Below are 21,590 nucleotides of genomic sequence, written 5' to 3' on the forward strand. Positions count from 1 at the left end.
TTCATACTTTTGGCTATTTCCCAGTCTCTACACTGGATCAAATTTCCATGTGTTAAAAAAACCAAACCAACAAACACACAACAACAAATTTTATTTATAAATCTTGATAAAGTTCATCTTAGTAAAATTAAAGAATCCCACTTGCCTTTATCTAACAAAGTAAAATAACAAAGATGTTAAAAAGAAAAAGAAAAAATAATAACAATATATATGATTACCACTAAAAAAAAAATCAGAATTATGAAGGTAAATATTAAGAGGTCTAATCTTTAAAGAAATGTGAAATAATTATTTTTCATAAACTAGAGAGACAATCCAGAACTAAAATTCTCTCTGGACTAGTACTTGTTTTAGCATGAGATATCAGTTTACACAGAATTTCCTTCCTCAGCACCCAGTCACACTATGACTTAGTGTGTGGTCTCCATTATTTCTGCATGTGCATTACTAAGACTTGGTCAAGTTTTTGACAAGGACAGGCTTTGCTTGTGCAAATCTCTTTTGCAAAGGGCATGACTAATTTTATTACACTGTTTAATTATACTGAGGCAAGTACAAAACACAATTTATTCCCAAAGTCACATCAGAATCTTGATTGATATTTAACAAGCCGGTGGTTGGGGGTGGAGGGAGAAATTATTTGTTTTTCTAGATAGGGAGCAATTTAGAAAGGGACCCTACTGAAGTTTAATAATGGTGACCTTAGGTATTTATTCCTCAACAAAGCAATTAATAGTTCTAAACAGATGTATGTGGAAAAAAATAGAAAAATGTGAAAGGAAGTATCAATATTCATTACTAGTAGAAGACCAAGAAAATTTTAAAATTACCTAGTTGAATGCTTAGTATGTCATCTCAATCCTTCAAGGTCTACTCACAATAGATGCTGAACTCTGAGCTTAGCCAGCTCCTAGATCAACTGCTTAGCTTTAACTTCTAGTAATACCATCAAAAAGCCAGTGCAAAAACTCATGCACTGTATCTGTGTTTAGGCTTAGTTATACAGAAAAATGAATGAAGTAGAACAAAAACACAGCCAGAAGCAGCTTCATCTAATTGCTCTGAGTTGAAAAATAATGTATTTAACCAAAATAAGAATAGGGCTGATCAAGTTATTCCATGCTTTTCTATATTCTCTCTGCTGGAAACTAGAAACACAGCACAAGTATGCTCTAATCAGCAAAAAAGGCAATAAACTAGATCTGGTCTTTGCAATTGTTTGAGCTTGGTATGCATATTAAAAGTTAATGTTGTTCAGCTGAAGGCTACCAACAGGAAGAATCAAGAAGTAGTAATTGATTTCCCTTATATTTCTAGGCAATTACAATTCACAACAAAATGGTTTATGTAAGTAAACTAAAAAAAAAAGGAAGCAATACTTCTAGAAACAATTTCTCATACAAGACATTCCAGGCATGGTTTCATCCATGGATCTGGAGGGAGTGTGGGAGGAAATCACTGTAGATTTTTGCTTCAGGGTGGGGATAAACTAAGTAACACTATACCAGACATTATTCATGGAAGTATGAAGATGTATTATCTCTGGTAAGTAAACAAAGAAACCACAGATGCTGTTGTTTTCACACAGGGAAAGAGGGAAAAAGTCTATCAAGTTGTATTCTGTAACCACTGCAGGTATTTCTGCTGCATCTACTTACACTAAGCAACAGATCAGACTGTCCTTCAACTGCAGCAATGAGACAGCTGAACACACAATACCTTATTTATTTCCAGGGTTAACAGAGACTCAGCATCAGTTTTGGCCAACTGTAACTTGTTTTCTGGCACATAAAGCTCTTTCACCTCATAAGAGGCATCCACTGGTACAATGTCCTGTATAGAAGGAATAAAAAGAACTTAATGTTTGCTCAGAATGCCTCTTAGGCACTGAACACACATCAAGAAGTAAAATTCTAATGTTGCACTAGACAGCAGCAAGAATTTATTAATTATGCAATTTTTGCTCATCTAAAAGCCAGCACTGTTCCACGATTATGATATATTGTTAGTTACTCAAGCCAGCAGACTGGCTAAAGTGAAACATTCTGACAAGAGGTTTTTTTCTAAACCTTAAGTAACCCATATAACATTTATCTAGTAAATATTTAACTATTGAATTGAATGAAGTTTTTATGACTTCTTAATGCCTACATTATCTACAGTAGAAAGGCAGACTCAATGCTTTTAATATGCTGAAGAAGTAAGAAAAGATTTAGAGACTAAGCACTTATGATTTTCAGTTATTCACTATACAAGACACATTAGAAATGACAACATGAAGGCAAAATACATAAAGCTCCTTCTCTACTGAAAATTAATACAGAAGTACACAATAAAAGATAAAAGTATTTCCTACAGCTAATGCCATAACACCAGTATTTTCATCTATATCCTAACTCTTAGAATATTTAAATGTGACATCATCTGTGCATATATATGCAATGAACCAAAACCTAGCTCTATAACCAACATATTTTTATTTGAAAAAATTCAGTGCTCTTCCATGTGTATTAAGCAAGATATTATCACTCCACAATGCTTAAGACTTTAAACTTGTTGGAAGAGATCAACAAAGATAAAACCATAATTAAAAGAAGAGAGAAGGTCGTTATGATAAAACTGTGAAGAGTTTCCTCCAGCAAAGGATGGTGTAATATGTCAAAACCCAGTCAAATGTTCCAGTGATATTCAGTAGCAAAAAATCAGTGAAAAGAGGCTGACTATTCTATTTAAAACACATTTTTTAGTGTTTGAGAAATCTTTGTAAAATAATGCTTTACTTTTGGAGGAAAAAAGCTCACCCTTAGAGAACAAACAATAATTAAATTATCTTGACTTTTCCAGTATATGCATGGTAGAATAAATAAGCATGCTTGCAGAAAACACAAGGTTACCTCAGGAATTTTAATGCATTTATCAGACCTTAGGCACTACCTCCAAGGAACGAAAAACAAAGGCAGTAGAATAGGCTGACAAGTGAGAGATAAAATGACTAAGGGAGTATCAAGATGTGATGAGTTTCACTGCCTGTTGCATAATTCATATGCTCAAAGATGCATCAAACAAAGACAAATTAAACTAGCACTTAGAAATGATGTTTGATAAGGAAAAGCTTGGTCCATTACATATCAGACATCACTTTGGAAGCAGATTTTAATACATTGTAAGTTAGGCAAAATCAGCCTTTTGTTTTCTCTGCCTGAGCAGCAGCATGACAGCCCAGGAGAGCTGCAGCAGACTCCTGTGACAACAACAACCCCAGAATCAAATGAAGGTTTTGCCTCCTGTAAGCAACACTGTAATGATGGAGAGCACATTAAGCTGCCTCACAGATTTCCCTCTGGACCCTGGCTCATTACCAGGTGAGGATGTCCTAATTTTACAAACCATCAATAGCTTAAAATAAACGTGCCTATTAAAAAGATCTCTTCAAGTATTACCCTGGTTTTAGTGTCCCACTAATGGGCAAAACAAAGGTTTCACAATGCAGTTTCTGTCAACAACCTACTTCATTATACAAATGTAAACAGCTTGAAGACAGTTCTAACAACAGAGTCTGACATTGGGAGAACTTGTAGGATTACTAAACCTAGACTCCCTTGCACACATGAAAGTGGTTCTTAAAACATCAACTTAGATTACAAAGACATCAACAAAACAAGAAAACCAGTAACAAAAGGAATCCATGCATCTTTAAACTGCATGAATTTTAGGAATTAGGAAAATGTTAGGCTAGCAAGCCATCTAGTGACCATTCTGAGGCATCAGTTTTACAGAAAGCTTAATTCTACCAAAGGACAAGTTAAAGAATATTCCACAATATTTGTTATTTCACAAGGCATTCATATAAAAAATGACAAAATAATAAAAAATAAACTAGAAGCATTATGGAAATGTGCCTCCTCACACTGGGGTGGTGGGTTCTTTGCTGATGCTGATTGCCTCCAGAAATCATCTAGTCCAGTCTCCTGCTCAAAACTGGTCCCACTACAGCAAGCTGCTCAGGACCTTGGCCAATCAAGAATTTAACATCTCTAAGACAGAGATGTTAAGACAGAGCACCCCAAACACTCAAAGCAACTTGTTCTAATAATTGACCATCTTTATAGCAAAAGGTTTTCTCCCCTATGTCTAATTTTAATCTCCCATATTTTATCTCATGTGTGCTGCTGTGTATACTTGTACACCTCTAAAATAAGTCTTCATCAGTCTTTCCTATACTTTCTGACTTGGATGATAGAAACTGCAACAAGAACTCCTTTAGCCTTCTCCAGTCTGAACAAATCCACTTCCTCCCAGCCTCTCCTTGTGCAGTGACATACTCTAGCCTCTGGCAATCTTGGTGACTTTCTGCTCAGCTCACAGAAGCACATCAATGTCTGTTTTCTTCTGGGTGAAGGAGAAAGGCACAAACCTGGACAATGTATGCACACAAGGTCTTAACAAGTGCCATATAAAATTGGAAAATTGCTTCTCTTGAGTTCCTGGCTATGCCCCTGTTATTTAAAGTAGAGCATGTAGGTAGCCTTCTCTGCAGCACAAGCACGTTTCCATAATGCTGAAAAACGTTTTTATAATGCTGAACAATTTATTTCATAGAATCATAGAAGCATACAATGGTTGGGGTTGGCAGAGACCTTAATGATCATCTAGTTCCAACTTCCCTGCCATGGGTAGTGACACCTTCCACTAGACCAAGTTGCTCAAAGCCCCATCAAACCTGGCCTTCAACACCTCCAGGGATGGGGCATCCACAGGTTCTCTGGACAACCTGTACCAGTGTCTCACCAGGCTCACAGTAATTAATTTATTCCTGATATCTAAACTATCTTTTGTCACTTTAAAGCCTTGCCTTCTCCCTAAATGCCCTTATAAAAAGTCCTTCTTCACCCTTCTTATTCAGACTACAGGAAATCTACAGAAATCATATTTTCAAGATAGCACTGAATTAATATAGTCTAAAACCAAGACATGCCCATTTAGCCTTGCCTCGACTTCACTGTCTCTCACAGAACTATGCAACCCCTAAGGTATCGTGCCATTCATTATACTGTTATCTTCAAAGAAGAGGAAAAAAGTGCTAGATGTGCCTTAAACAAAGCTGACTGGGCTAGGAGCCAGCAGTCAGCACTGTGTACCAATGCAAGCCTTCGGGAATCATTATCTTGACACATGTGACATAGGTTTCTATAAGTATGAATTGTTCTGAGCAGGAGGCACAGGGCCCCTCCAGGCAGAAACTGCCACCTCTCATAGGTGGGACTCCTACACAGCTCTCCTATTTTCTTCCAAAACAATATTCAGATGGGGGTTTGGGCAAAAATTATCTTATGGTTTTCTGCCCTGTCTTATCTCCTGAGCAACCCCAAGCAAACAGTCATCCTTGAGGAATTTTCTTGAAAATTTCAGTACAATCTCTCCAGAGCTGTACTTACACAGAGGGTTAAAATTAACTCGTACTAGCTGCATGGTGAGCCTGTTTGCTTGTATCAACTTCAACACTTTATAGAGCTTTATTTACTCAAACTACTGTCTATACCCAAAACTTCCAGAACATCCAACTCACACAACTCACATAAAAAAAACCATGAGTTATTATCTGCAAGAGTATCTCAGTTAAAAAGAAATAGTTATCTGGAATATCATCCACCAACCACTGACTATAGATAAGAATGTAAAGAAACACATTTCTTCTACATGAGGATTAGCAAATTCTGGGGGTATGGTTCCAAGAGGATAAAGCCATCTCTTTACTGCCTTCACTTTTAGTGTTGGGTTTGGGGTTTTTTGTCTGTTTGTTTTGTTCTCCATGCGGCATTTGTTGGGGGTGAGGTTTTTAGGTTGGGTAATGAGCCAAATCTACTTATCAGGCAACAAGAGAAGGCTTGGAGACTTCAAAAGGGATGGTGTTGATTGCAGGCATGAACAAGGAAAGAGATCTACCTTTTCAGAAGCTATGAACCATAAACTCAACTCAGCCATGTCAGAAGAAGATAGCTTTCTGAGCTGGTCATTACACAATTGCAGGAGTACTTTTACTAGTACAAGAAAAACAGTGGAAACAAGGGAAAGCAGACACAAGCACAGCAGCCCCTATTTAAGTGAGATCAAATCAATCTGTAAGTGCACTCCTGTCTCTTCACATGTGCAGTATATATTAATTTGTACACTATTGAGACAATGTAAAAATTCAGACTCTTTAAAATTGGTTGCTAGCATTTTTAAGTCAGCATTCACTGTTGGTTCTGTAACAATTGAGACAGCCTCCTCTACAGTTATTGATACAAATTAATTTTCCACTTGACCAAATCTTATTTCACTTGGAGATCAATGCTGTGCATTGTTTATACTTAAAAAGGAAACACAATAAGACAAGTTTAAAAGTTTGAATTCAAAGATGCATAAGCCTTTATGTGTCAAAAACTGTCTTTGTTTTTCTCAGCACTTATATTCAGATTGCGCGTACAAATACTTGGGAAAAACATTTCTAAGATATGTCTCCATTTCTGCTCACCCTCTCTTGAAGAAGTTCCACAACTTGTTGTATACAATCATTCACATCACAGGAATCAGTTTTCAGCACAAGCTCTGGGGCTTCTGGTTTTTCATACTCAGAGTCAATCCCAGTAAAACCTACAGAACATAAAACAAAAATATTAGGTGACTTCCTCCAAAAGATGACATCACTTTAATGCTGTTCACAGGCAGTTTTCTATATATAAATGAACACAACAGGCAGGAACATGGAGTTTTAGCTTCCTTAATACAGGAATTCTTAGGGAAATCAGCAGGTTTTTTCTTTATCTTCTTTGTTAATCATAGTATCTGACAGCATCAAACATCATCATTCTGCAGTACATACAAAGCACTTATTTGTTGGTGAAGCTATTTGATTTTTACTGTGAATTAAAAAAGAGCACTGGCAGAAGAACTGTGCGCATCAACTCAGAGCTTGTCATGCTATCATCTGACTGTTACTCTTAAAAAAATAAATAAAGGATGAAAAAATATTATGAACATCCAGCATATATGTAAATTCACACTCATACCACCAAGCAGTACTCTGAAGTAAGGAATTCCAACACCTTTTACATTAGTTGAGCTAATTTACTCATCTCAAGATAGCTGCTAATGTAAGATTGATGACTGTGTTTATTATAATAGCTGTCACAGACTGTACAAGCTACCAGTGACACTTGTTCTGGCCTACTTAGCTTGCAACCTGCTTTGAAATTGTGGAGATTCTACCACCCATGCATAAACAAGGAAAAATCAAGCCCAAAGGCAAAGAGTATCAGCACTACAAGTCACATCTCCATCAGGAATATCAGCTGGGCTTCAGCAACTCAACACCTGCATCCTCCACAAATGCAAATGCAAACATTAGTACTCCAGTTTTTCCCTTTGGATTTAAATACCCTCAAAATTAGTAGTTTTGTTCCTCCTCTAAGAAAAATATCAATTACTGCAGTACCTCATGTAATAAAGAAAGGCTGGTACCTTTTCCAAAACCTGTATACTTTATAAGGATCTGATTACTGGAGGAGTGGGAACATGAGACAAAGAAAATGTCTCACTACCATTTCCAGAGCAAAACTTGATAACAATTGCTCACTTTCCTTATGAATTGGCAAGTTTGTTTAATTTTCATCCTTCGTATATCAGACAGGTCATAAGATAAAGTCACTGCTACACCCACTTGTATCTTACTCAGGCACTGTTTACCTCACTACCACTTCTTCAGGAACACAGTTCCAGTACGTGGCTTGTAAAATTAACAAAATACTAAGGATGTTCATAAAATAGGCACAAATAAGGATTCTGTACAGAACTGTATCTTTGTATCATGTCAGCTCAAGCCATGTTGCTTTGACTTTGAACAAATCTTGGTTCAGCTTTATTTATTCCTGGTGCTCGCATTAAATATCTTGTAGCACTAGAAGTATCAAGCAACCACTCACACAAAATGTCTTTGATTTCTTGAATTTTGTATCACTTCTGATTAAAGTGAATTCATACAGCATCTGCAAACTCCACCCCCAGAAGAGATTACTTTAAAAAAAACTGCTTTGCTACTAAATACAGAGCTATCTATCATCAGCTTGTGAAACTATAACATAACACAGCAAAGCAGCACTTGAAACAATACTTGTAATGAATGATTGCACAGTTAAGTTTTTTTTACTGCAAGTTATACTTAAATCTTGACCTGAGGCTGGGAATAGGAAATAATGTCCATGGGAACTAGAATAGAACACAGATTTAAAAGTTAGTATCTTCAGAAGTGCTCTTAATGGTCTTTACAGGTGACAGCGGCCGTGTTTGACTTTTTAGAAGAAACTAGCAGGTTTTACGAATGCAGTTCTTTAAAGACTTTAGAAAGGATTAGGCTCTTTTCAACTGGTAAATGCACACACAAAGACAGACTAATCCTCAATCATTACGTGGTTTCTATTGCAACCTTTAATGTGCTCAAGGCTTTTTCTATCTGTGGTCAGCCACTTCCTCCCTTTTACTGTCCTACACACTTAGCTACTCAGTTCCATGAGTTAGAAGTTAATTCCAATTTTCTTCCCAGTCCTGTCCTGAATCCATACTCTTTTTAAGGGTGATAGACTTGAGGACATCCACTCATCTGGAATCAAATTACACCAATGGTTCACTAATTACACCAATAATTACACTTCTGTAGAAAGGATGTGATTACAACTAAGTTCACCTTTAATTTCTCCAGCCCTGGCTTTCTTATAGAGTCCTTTAACATCTCTCTGCTCACAGACATGCAATGGGGCATCCACAAATACTTCAAAAAAAGGCAAACTTGCCCCTTCATGAATTCGTCTGGCATTATTACGATCCTGCAAGAAAACAGAAGAAAAAACCTAAAACGTTGCCCCCATATATTTTTACTGGCTTTTGCCTTTGAAATTCATTTTAAAGAAGATGACAGCCCAATGTAAACAAGCTTTCAAAATTTCAAAAGAGAAATGTGATTTGATTATCTGATGCCCTGCAAGGTACATCACTTTGGCTACAGTACATCACATGGTAAAAGCTGACAGGAAGATGTGAGATATTTTACATTAAACTTGATTTATAACAAAAACCCACAACCAAACCCAGCCAATAGAATGCAGGGTTTTCTATATCCATACATATATATCTGAAGAATAACATCTGCCTAGTTGAGTACTGCAGGGAGGAGGTGTTATCTGCTGCTCTTGATATAACCACCCTTCTGTCCCAAGTACCAGTCTTCCCTACATTCCTTAATCTGACAAGACTTGTGTAGTCAAAATATTTTATTATTTCCATTATTTTATCATATTTTTATGGCTTGCCAAGCATTGGAACAATATTGGTGACTTTCACTGAGAGAACAAAAAAGTTCTTCCAAAATCCACTAAAATCTTCTCTTACTAAATAATGTTCATTAGTTATTTTTCTCATAGCTAGAGACTTCTGTTACACTGTAGAGTTTGAGTTCCCCAAATTATTATCAGAAGTGTTTGCACCACTCTAACCAAAGAAATAACACATTCTCATGCTGTGAAACACCTAAGCTTAAAGTCCCTGGGTCATTCTTCAAGAAACTTGGGTGTTCACACATCCTTTTTGTCTCTCCCCTCCAGGTTCTTATGTACAGGTGAAAACAGTCTTAACACAACAATGTGAACATGGATTTACATTAATTTTAAGTTTTAAATAAATGTCATATTGTACACACAACATGAAATAAAGTAAAAAGAACCTACAGGCAATTAAAACACTTTTCCCTTAAGTCACTTGGTAAAAATAAAGTTCTCATCATTCATTCACTAAAAGAGGTAAATTGCTTTTAGAAGCAATTTCTAAGCCTTCAGGTTAAGTGTACACCTAGTCTTCATATTTAAAAAGTACTGGAATCTACATGGATCAAACAAGATATTGCAATTTTAAGAGTCTTTCTTGGAACATCACTTGAGCTTGTTTGTATTATTAGAGTAATAATTCTGTCTAATGGACTGAAGGATAGTTCCACTTATAGAATTATTGTCAGCATTTTATATTTTAAATTACTATTTCTGTTTTGAGCAATCACCTCCATAAAGCACAAACGCCACCAAAAAAAAAAGCAAACAACCAAGTAAGTATTAGATTCTGGCTATGCTCAGAAATGGATTTTTGTAACTAGGATTCTGAATGATATTTTGCATTTTCCCTACACTTCATCTAGATGTTTTTCACACTCACCTGAGCATAAGGAGAGATGAAGCTAGTAATGCACACCAAACCAGCATCTGCAAACAATTTAGCAACTTCAGCAATACGACGCACATTTTCCTCTCTATCTTCTGGTGTGAAACCCAGGTTCTTATTAAGGCCTTGGCGGATATTGTCACCATCCAAAGTGTAGCACGGAATACCATGGCACACTAAATACTCCTCCAGTGCCATGCTCACTGTGGTCTTCCCAGCACCAGACAGACCTAAAATAGTCAATAATAATATAAATATATAAGCATAGGAACAAGTTAAGGCAAGCTGTAGTACATGTACATTGTGAAAATCCCAAAGTAACAGGCATCAGCAGCAATGCCTTCTGGATAAGCTTACTTGGAATATAAGCCAAGTGGCTTTTACACAGACAATAGGTAAAGAGAGAGTAAGGTAAAGGGTTTTCTCCCTCTTGTCTATCTGGGAGGAGGCTGTGGTAAGTTCACTGATGATTTCCTAAGTTAAATCAGCTCAGTGTTGAGTTGGGCAAGAGGTACAGCTTGTGCTAGGCAAGAGAAGGAACACAAGGCAGGAAACAGAATGGTCTTCTTTCGGCAGCAGTTACGTACACCCCCATCACAGAAAATAGGCACAACAATCCAAAAGAAGATTTCAGCAACTTCTTCATTTACTTCTCACTGAGGTCTTTGGCTTGCCATTTTTGTCCCCACATCTAGCTTGCTATTCACTCACATGCTCTGTCTTTTCACACATCATTTGGTCTCCAACATGCAATGAATTGCAAAAGTTAAGGTTATACATTAACGTACTTAAAAACATTCCTCAAGGTGACAAGTCTTTAAAATAACTTACACTCTAAAAATTGCATATTATTTTACACATTAAAGCAATGGTTTTCCACATTTTTCCTAAATTCCTCAGTTTTCTTTACGAGGACCCTCTGACTCAACATTCATTAAAAAAGAGCTCTCAATAAAGGTTACCTTGAAAAATGAAAAGCAATCCCTGAAAGATCTTTCCATGCACTCCAACTCCATGAGTGCTGACAAAGTGAGAGAGTCTTGGAGTGTCCCAATATTTCAGCTTTTATTCTATTACCTATTAGAATTTTGAGACTCATGTTTGCATGGTTCTAGAATGGCTAATATTGCTTACTTCAATGCTTACAGTCCTTTTCACCCTTTCACATTACTGCTCAAACATCTTCAAAAACCTAGCTTCCCACACATATTCTTGATATCTTACCACCACCCTCCTTCCTGAAAAAAAAAGGAAATTGAACATTAAGATTACATTTGTTTAAAAAGAACATTGACTGGAAAATGTTGCCATGCAGATAACTGAGAACACATTTTTATCATGACCTTTTTCAAAATTAGATTAATGAATTACCAGAAGAAACAGAAAGGCAGCCCACCAGATCATTCAAGCATTGAGACAGGCTGGAGCTGTGTGATGCAAAGAGGGAGAGAAAGGGCTCCATTCTTTTCCCAAAGAAATACATGACAGCAAGCAAATCTGCTTGGAGTGGCTCTCAGCACTTTGTTAATGACTGCTTTACATTTCACACACATTTACTAACACTAGTGGAAATCAGTTTTACGTAATGTAAATGTAGTAAGTTTCCCTAATACTTTTTATCTTTTATGTTGCAATACAACAATGTTCTAAATGTTTACAAGCCAATTAAATTATATATTTTGCTATTTTTTAAATTACCAGATTAACTAAAAATAAAAATAAAACAACTTTACAGGGAATATTTTAAAGCTTCCAAAAACTTTGAAAGACAGAAAAAATTTCCTCACTGTTACAAAATAAAAAATGTCTTCCAGAATGTATTTATCTTCTCTATATACAAAAAAAAGTCCCACAGAGCTGACTTCAAAACTAACTGCCAGTATGCATTGCCTAAACATGCAATTGCTGTCCAATGGCACAGGTTTATATTGAGATGTTATTTCAAACCAAGGAGACAATAAGAATCCAAAGAGAAGAGGCTTGTACAGAAAAGATCCAGAAGTACAGACTCTTACAAAAACAAAGCTGCGTTGCATTTCATTTCTAAATAGATAAAATAGACAGTACAAAGAGACAGAATTGGTTAAAACAAAAAGAATGGGGGAAAAAAAGCAAGACACACAAAGGAAATCAGAATTAAGTAGCAGACAGTATCAAAAAAACAACCCTCTCAGAGCACTGAACAAAATATATTCTCAAGTTACTATTTGTCCCAGAGTAATTTCCTGCTAGTCTACCTAAAAATAGTAATAAAATTGCATCAAGGTCTTAGATTTCACAAACATTCAGTGTTGCATGCAAAAAAGAGCTACAGCTAAGTAGCTTTTCAAAGGAGTAACTAAAACATAAGGATCCTCAGAAATCCATGGCTGTACCTGTTAACCAGACTGTGCATCCACGAAAACCACTTCTTGTTCCTACCACTTGGCCTCTCTTATTCCTGCTGACATGATGAGCTTGGTAGGTAACATTGGTTGCCCTTTGCATTCCCTGGAAAAGAAGAAGTCGATTAAGTCTTTGATAAAGGGTGAGTTGGCAAAGCAAACAAATTCATTCACAGGCACAAAGAAAGACTTGAGGACAGAAAAATGGAAGTAAAACCAATACTGATTCCATCAGCTCCAGCATGGATCAAAGGCGGCACAGGAAATTAGAAGAGTCGGCCAGAGACAACCACACCCCTTGGGCTACTTCAGTGAAGCTTGGGACTGACAGGTTAATCAACTTCTACTTTCAAATAAAACTTGCTTAAGAAAAATCAACTATAATAAAGAGAGATAAACTGCTATAGCTGCTTGAGTTGACTTCTATTCAAGTAATGTTAGGGATCTGCTTGATAGAGCACCATGAGATAAAGACCTTAATGGAACAGGGGCCCAAGAAAACTGGTTAATATTCAAGGACCCTCTCTTCCAAGCTCAGGAGTGATTCATCCCAACGAAGAGGAAGTCAGGCAAAAACAGCTAGGAAACCTGCATGGATGAACAAGGAACTCCTGGACAAACTCAAACACTAAAAGGAATCCTATAGAGGGTGGCAGACTAGGGAAAATGTAGGCTTTCTCTGGATGGAAAAGGGAGACATGGCTACCAGAGACATGGAAAAGGCTGAGGTAGTCAATTATATTTTTTGCCTCAATCTTCATTGACAAGTGCTCCAGTCACACCACCCAAGTCATGAAAGGCAAATGGAGGGACTGGGACAATGAAGAACCATTGCCCAAGGTAGAAGACCACATTTGAGGCCATCTGCAGAGCCTGAAGGTGCACAGTCCATGGGACCTGATGAGATGCATACACAGCTCCTTAGTGAACTGGTGGTGGAGGATGTGTCTAAGTCATGATCCACCATATTTGAGAAGCCACAGCAGTTTCTATTGAAAAAGGAGGAACATAATCCTGTTTTTGAATAGGAAAGTAAGGAAGACCTGGACAAGTACAAACCCACCAGTCTCTCTTTTCTGCCCATCAAGATCATGGGGCAGAAGATCCTGGAAACTATGCTAAGACACACAGAAAATAAGGAGGTGATTTATGACAGCCAACTTGGCTTCACCAAGGGCAGATCATGCCTGTCAAATTTGGTGGCACTGGCTCTTTGGCTCATTTTTAACTCCTCAGAGGCCTTTTCATTGCAAACTATGCACATCTCTCCCAAATTTCAGTTAAGCAAGTGTCTTTATGTGTGGCACAGTCTCCAGTCTATCATCAGTCTCCAGACAAGAGATAGTTATCATTGATTCTAAATGTTTAAAGAAAGTATTATTTCAAGGAACTTTTTAAAAAATTTATTTTAAAGATAGGGGTTTAAAAATATAATTTTAATTAAAATAAAGCTGGTTACCGAGTTTCTTAAAACTATTCAGCATAATAACCTGCTCTACAAATAAATTCAGTAAGATAAGTCTGCTGTCAAACACATGTCACAATCTGAAGTGAGAGAGCCCACAGGAAGATCAGCCTTGGCATCATCCCAGACTTTAATGGTATCTAGTTATATGAACTTTGTGAAAGATCAAGACCTTAGATTGTCAGACCATGCATGAACAATCAAACAAAAAAAAGGACTTTAAAAAAAGAGAGAAGGGGGCAGGGGATGAGAGGGATTAGTGGTATCTTTAATGCTGCTTTGGCTTCCCTTGCTTGCAAATATATTGCCACTACCTTCTCTTTCATCATTGTTTCAGTGCCAGTCAAAAAAGAAAAGATGCAGTATATTTAATATAAAAGAAAGTAGGGACTATTTTCCTCTATGGAGTACTAGCAGAGAGCTGTTCATAGTTCCAGAGAGGGACACCACAAAGCAGAATTAACAAAAATATGGTATCTACTTGTGGCTTCAAGGACTGCTGCTACATCATTCTTCTATTCAAAGGTTTATCCATAACTTATTTGGAAATCATGAAGTTGTGTGATTTTATGCCCCACTTCTAGACATGGCTGGGCTCACAGCTAGTACAAACAGAAGCCCAAGGTAAGAACCTGTGTTCAGTTTTAAACACAATAACTCTGTAATTCAGTGGTGATAGTCCAGCAACTAAAGTTGGATGAACACTGAATATCAACCCAGAAGAAACCACAATCTGCAAACAAGTTATAGCCATACAAAATTATGTTACGCTTGCTGATCATGTTACTTCAAATAATTTATCTCCTAAAACAAAGCTGGTTTGTGCACAAAGTGCACGCAATACAGCTGACTAAAACCAAAAGTCAAAAAGTCAAAATCTTTCTTCTTATAGCAGGAACAATTATGCAGTACATAAAATTGGAGATCTCAGTGAGCAAATTGTGGAATTAAAACCAACACAAATAATTGAAGTGCTTCAATTAAAAGCTATATAGTGCATAATGAATGTACACAGCCATTCAAACTAACACAGTAATAGCTACATTCTCTCTGATTAATTGCAGTTGTACTGCATTGTACCAGCCACTGGAGAAACAGCAGTCTCAAAGCACAAATCCCATGCCACTGTCTCAGTAAGCTCTCTTACAAGACATAAACCCACACATGCTTGGCTTTTGAACCCTGGCAACAAGTCTGTCATCAGACTCGTACATTAGAGGTCAAATGTCTCATCCAAGGAGACTTCTTCCAGTCCATATTCCATAAGTTATATCAGCTTCCTCTCTTTTCTAGGAAACTAGGAAAGCAGCAATGAAACTAATCAGGGTATTACACTAGGTTTAAAAAACTCACGAAACCCTGAGGAAGTAGGCTGGAGGGATTCTTAAAATATGAAAAAGACACAACATTTATGGAAAAAAAAAAAGTATTAATATCTACTTAGCAGAGATGAGAAATCACAGCAAGGAGAAGGAGAAGGCCTTTCTCGAGGATGAGGCACACATGTGCAGTGGAGCAGCCAGCGAGCTGAGCAGAGGGACAATAACTCACCTGTACTCCAGAAGCAGGCACCTAAGACTAAAGGTTAAAAGTGCCCAAAGAGTCTGCATGCACTCAAACACACACCTGCCAGCCACCAGCTGACCCACCTTTTGTGTCTGTGTACAGGCACACAAACAAGGCAGCTCAGCACTAATCCTAGGCAAAGCAGTACCCAAATCCCCCTTATCTTCTGAAAGAAAACCAATTTTAAAGAGGTGCTCTAAAAAGTTAATAATTTAGCAAGTCATTCTCCGTTGCTGAAAAAAGAAAAAAAAAAAAAAGTAGTTCCCGAATTATGTTCACTTTCCTATTAAATAAATTTGCTTCCCTATGATTTGCCCACACCACTGAGCACATATAGCTGAACATTGTATCTTCAATAACCCAAGTTTTTAATTACTATCCCTGACATACAAATACAAATATTGATGTGGCACAAAAAAATACTCACTGGCACATATTGTTTGTGGTCTTGAATTATTTAGGAAGTCTTCAAATTCTTGTACATGAAATTTGATGACTATCAACTGATGAAATTAAATGACCAACCAAAATTATACCAGACATAAAGAACAGTCATTTCCTTTTACACTATATCAAAGCATCACTTTGGAGATCTATATTAATAATGTTAAAAGAAATGAAAGTAAGGAAACATGGGATAGAAAAACAGTGTGATGTGCAAGTTCTCTTTGAAAAAGCTATTTTCAAATTCTAAGCCCAATTACATTCACTGTAGTAGGACACAGTATATTTTTGTAAAGTGGCTAATGAAAAAAAGGGCATTAATCACCAAGGTTTATCTGCATTTTTAACAGCCATTGGGTATTTCCACTCTGACATCCCCATAAAAATGTCTTCCACCCTGCAACACACTGCTTCTGCATTCTGTAGACAAACACTTCACCTTAATATTTACCCTCCTATTTTGCCACGTAAAACAGAAATAGTGCTTCAGTCCATTGTGCTTCATTATAGCAGTAATGTCAGCTGAGAATGCTGATTTACCCCTCCTTTCTTCTCCCCCACCATGCTGGTTCATTTCTCACAAGAAACTTAAATTGCTCCAAAAGGCAAACATCTTGGGATTGAAGTAAAAAAAGGGTACTAAAGAAATCCTTTCTTGGATGTGCACTGGAGAGCTGCAATGATAAAGAGGGAAGGATAACCCCAGTGTTTACTTTTCCTGCCATGAAGGTAAATTTTAGCTTTGCAGGTAGTTGACCAAGGAAATTAATGATTACACACACCTTGAACAAAAGAAAGAAAGAAAGATGATGGGGGTCAAAAGGAAATACTAACTCTGTCAACTTTTTTATGTACAGACTTCCTAAGATGACATAGTTTTTTATTATTATTCTTGATGTTTTGCCCAGTTACAGCTATAATTTTTTTATTGCCAAAACCAAATCAGACTTTCAGTGCCAAACACCTTTGATGCAAGAACACAGACAGGCAACCAGATGACGGAAAGCAAACCCAAGCTGCAATGCCAAGATCATAAGACAGCCAAAAGAAGAGATTATATCTTAATTGTTTTATGGTTAACAGACAAATGGCATACACACTGGCATAAGCTGAATTTATTCCTCATTACTTCCAAGCAACAATAAAATATTGTGATTCCACGATCAATATCAAATTTTAAGTTTTCACAAAGCAATTTACTCTTCTGGGGAAGGAAGTAAATCTTTCCATGGCAAGCTGAGACTCCCCAAGCTGCATCATAAACTTGGGACAGCTTGAAGCTGGAAGGATCAGAAAACAGACACAGTTTCCATATAAACCACATACACTGAAGAAACTGTAATTCCATATCTTTCTGCTCTAAGATGACAGCATTGGCTTCCCAAGTCAGGAACCCCCATAAGTTTGCAAAAGCCACACATGCAATCTCCCCTCTGAATTGCAGTCTTACTTTCAATGCCTTTCTCACTTCCAGTCTTAACAGAAGTTCTTTAGGTCATTTGTTAACTTGCTCACCATGGCTCTTATAAACCAGTGACTCCCTGATAACAACACATCTTTATGACATTTATTATTCAGCACTGATAACCAATTGGTAGCTTTCTTTTTATTCCCTGCAAAGTGTTCTGCTCAATAGCCAAACAGAAACTCAAACACATGGAGCAGTGCCCATCTTTTTTGTCTACATACAAACACAAATAAGGAAAACAGAAATGGTTCCAACACAAAAATTCAGCTACCACAGAGGTTATACCTACATATTTATATGAGATTTCAGGACTAAAAGATCTGTCAGGAATACTTCCCATTAGCTACTTTCTCAATTTCTCAAATTCTGGTTTGAAAATCTGTGCTTTGATTAGGACAACTGTGCTTGGGAAGGAAGGGCAAGCCCAGAAATTACACCTGAGCAATATCTTTTACTCTTTTAAACACATAATTCCCCAATCCATATTCTGCCATAGCCTATACCATTACATTTTCTCCCATTTACAACAAGAATTCTTACTTGGATCCTTACAATAGCCCACCAGAAACCAGATTACCACAGTGACAATAAGGCACTTAAACACCTCTACATAAAGCACCACCCAAGCTGCCAAATGCATGCTCTCAACACAGACTAGCTCCCCTTTGCCAGGTGCTCTAAAGTTGGGACAATTTGAAAGATCACAGTAGCGGCAATCACCTAGAATCTTCCTCAGGACTGTGGATACAAGAAATTCAGTGCTAAAGATATTATTAAGGAGCGTGTCTTTGCTTGCCACCTGCTGCCATACCAGTATGACCAAAAGCAGAGACAGCTCATTGACCAGTGATGGAGGGGACTCACTGCCTGGCCTCAGAGGGGATGGATAAAAAATGAAGCCAAAATTACCCTACTGAATATGCTCTCAGAAACAAGAATTGGAGCAAGTTCTCATTCTGAGTCACCTGCAAACTGACATAACAGCTGTTAGGAATGTTAGGAATCCAAGCCACTCTAAAGAAAGTGTTCCACATGTCTCCCTATTAAGCCGTGTTTTCCACACTTAATGACAGTGTCTGTGGCTATGCTGCGCCTGTAAATGGGGAGTAACTGTTTGCTGTGCTCAGAGGTGGGCTTGGCAAGGGCATTTCCACAGGCAGAGGTGTATTTTGAATCACACTGCACACACAGAGAAATACTGAAAGACGGGGCTCTGCCTACTCTCCTGGGGGCTGCCAAGTCCATCAGGGTAAGCTGCTTTGCCTTCGCTCTCAGCTGAACAGATGCAGAGCCAGAAGTGCCAGAACATTTGCCTGTGGAGCATGTGAATCAGCGGCACTTTTGCTCCTGGTGCAGCTTATTGGTTTATAGAGAGCATTTCAGCTGAGGTCTTCTGAAGAAAAAGGGAGAAGTGGAAGACTTCCTCTGCTTGCCACGTAGCACAAAGGGGGTTGCCAACCTCAGCTGAGCTCAGCAAACACTTAATGTCCGTTATGGAATTGCCCCGTTTGGACAAAGCTATCTTGGCTTTGCTTGTGATGAAGGAAATGATACAGAGTAACTTTTGCATACACTCTGTTAACCCCACGCAGTCATAGTCTATTTCACTATCTTCTAAACATCTGATTTTGCTTTTTTCTAGTGGAAACTGAAAGAATGTAAATTGCCGATTACTCTCTTTGTGAACGAGTTTGAGCTTGTACGCGGTGTCAGAGGCTTGGACAGGCACAACATCTACCCAGAACTACGACAGCAACTTCCCCCGTTTTTCAGGCAACAGCTGCTTTTATCAAGAAAGCTGTGGCCTGCGCTACTCACAGCAAGACTTCAAAGACTGATTTACACTCTTACATCCATATCAAATTTTTTCTGGATCTTATGTCTTGCCTGTTTCAACTCAGCATTGATTGAAAGAAATCATATTTTCTTTTCCATTTCTTTTCGCTTGTCTTGCATCATCAGAGGTATCAAATGCTCTCAAAGGCCTGCAATGTCTCTTCTAAATAGCTGCATTTTGGTCTTTGCTGTAAACCGATCTTCCCCCATCTTTATGAACAAGAATGAAGGCTTTGGTTAGATTTTTTTAAGCCCAGTCTCGACAGTTTTCCACATAACACCCGCTATACAAAGAGCCCCAGTCTCTGGCCAACTCAGGTTTATGAATGGCCACATTGTAGATCGCATTCTTAAGTCTTCCTTCTTCCAAAAAGCTGGAAGCCGAGGGCTCGCGGCGGAAGAGGCAGGGATGAAGCCTTCAGAGCTGGGTGCTCCCCGGAGGGGCTCCCTGCCCTTCCCCGCAGCCGCCCCGCGGGGCTCCCGGCCGCGCTGCCCCCGGCGCTGCCGCTCCGTGACCGGGCTCGCCCCGCCGCGCCCCCGCCCCGCATCCCTCCCGGCCCGGCGGGCAGCGGCGCCCGGAGCCCCCGTCCCGGCTCCCGCTGCCGCCCCCTGCCACATCACCCCGGCGCTCGGCGCTGCCTCCTCCTCCCCGCTCCCCTGCCCCCACACGCCCACCTGCCCCCCGTGCACCGCCCGCCCTCCCGCCCGCTCACCCAGCTCGGCACCCTGTTGCTCAGCTTGACTTTCTTGCACTGGCTCTCGGGCAGCTCCATGGCCGCGGGGCAGCGAGAAGAGGAGGCAGGGGAGGAGGACGCGCCTTCCCGACTGATGCTCGGCACGGATGAAGCCGCTGCCGCCGAGGAGCTGAGCCGTCTGCGCACTCGCGCGACTCGGCCAAAGGTGGTGCAGGGAGGAGCCGCGGCCCGGCGGCCGGAGGGAGGGACGGCCGGAGGGAGGGAAGAAGGGGAGGAGGGAGACGGCTGAGGGGAGCGGGAGCCACGGCAGCCCCGCCGCGCGCCTGCGCCGCGCCGTGACGCGCGCGGGGGGGCGGCCGCCGCCACTTCCGCCGCCGCCGCCTGGGCTGCTACCCTCGGCCGTGTCCGCGTTCCTGTCGCTCCCTATCCCTGCCCATGTCCATGCCCCTGTCCTTGCCCATGTCCATGTCCCTGCGACCCCCCGCTGCCCGGCCCTGCGCCCACGAACGCAGCTCGCTTCATTCAAGAGGACATAGCCCTAAGCTATGACGAAAGGAGACAGCCTGGAGCTGCGCCAGGGGAGGAGGTGTAGGTTGGACGCTGGGAGGAATTCCTTCACAGAAAGGGTGATGAGACCCTGGAATGGGCTGCCCAGGGAGCGGATGGAGTCACCGTCCCTAGAGGTGTTTAAGGAAACACTGGATGTGGCACTTGGTGCCATGGTCTGGGTGACAAGGTCACATTTGGACTCGGTGATCCCAGGGGTCTTTTCCAGCCTCGTTGATGGTGCGCTGCCCGCCCGCTCTAAGCTACAGCATTCCGCCCGGCCGCCAGGGCGGAGATGTTCTCTCCTGAGCGTGTCCTCCCCACCTTGTGCACTTCATGCACACGGGAGAGAGGCTGAGAGCGGAGATGTTCTCTCCTGAGCGTGTCCTCCCCACTTCATGCACACGGGAGAGAGGCTGAGAGCGGAGATGTTGTCTCCTGAGCGTGTCCTCCCCACCTTCTCCGCTTCATGCACACAGGAGAGAGAGGCTGCTGCGCCCCTTGGGAAGAGCTCGTACGGGGAACGTGCGAAGTGGCTGTCGCATTATTCCGTGACAAAAATTTCTCCAACAAACAAAGCCCATCCCGTGCAGCGCTCTAGGAAATTTCTCTTACTGTGGATTTAGAACCAGAAGTTCTTAGGTTCTTATTTCCAGAACGGAACTGGTTTAGCAGTTAGGTGCTAATCTTAAGGTGGAGACGATGCCATGCTAACAGGAGTGGCATTTACTGTATAAATATAAGTCCATTTACAATAGTTAAAGAAAGAAAGTACTTTAGCACTTAAGTGTTATGGGTGAAAATGGTGCTGTAATCACAGGAGTTGCATTTACTGTAAAAACATTAGGCTAACATCTGGAGCACGTTTGTTCGCTGACAGTTTAAACAGGAAATAAAGCTTTCTTTGTGGATCAATGTTTACTCCTGCTATATCAGAAAGATATCCT

The 21,590-nt window shown here is 39.8% G+C and overlaps 1 protein-coding gene across 1 annotated transcript in view; it reads right to left on the minus strand.

Moving 5' to 3' along the window:
- Window positions 1–20,324, minus strand: part of PAPSS1 (3'-phosphoadenosine 5'-phosphosulfate synthase 1) — a 39,977-nt gene extending 19,653 nt beyond the window's left edge. Inside the window, exons 1-6 of the mRNA XM_058803381.1 lie at window positions 20,116–20,324; window positions 12,615–12,729; window positions 10,234–10,469; window positions 8,720–8,858; window positions 6,515–6,633; window positions 1,720–1,833 (exon numbers count right to left, since the gene is read on the minus strand). Of these exons, the coding sequence (XP_058659364.1) occupies window positions 1,720–1,833; window positions 6,515–6,633; window positions 8,720–8,858; window positions 10,234–10,469; window positions 12,615–12,729; window positions 20,116–20,175 (783 nt within the window). The 5' untranslated portion in view covers window positions 20,176–20,324. The remainder of the gene's footprint in view (window positions 1–1,719; window positions 1,834–6,514; window positions 6,634–8,719; window positions 8,859–10,233; window positions 10,470–12,614; window positions 12,730–20,115) is intronic.
- Between the last annotated feature and the right edge of the window lie 1,266 nt (window positions 20,325–21,590).

This window comes from Ammospiza caudacuta, chromosome 4 (genome assembly GCF_027887145.1).
Source record: "Ammospiza caudacuta isolate bAmmCau1 chromosome 4, bAmmCau1.pri, whole genome shotgun sequence".
Taxonomy (NCBI): domain Eukaryota; kingdom Metazoa; phylum Chordata; class Aves; order Passeriformes; family Passerellidae; genus Ammospiza; species Ammospiza caudacuta.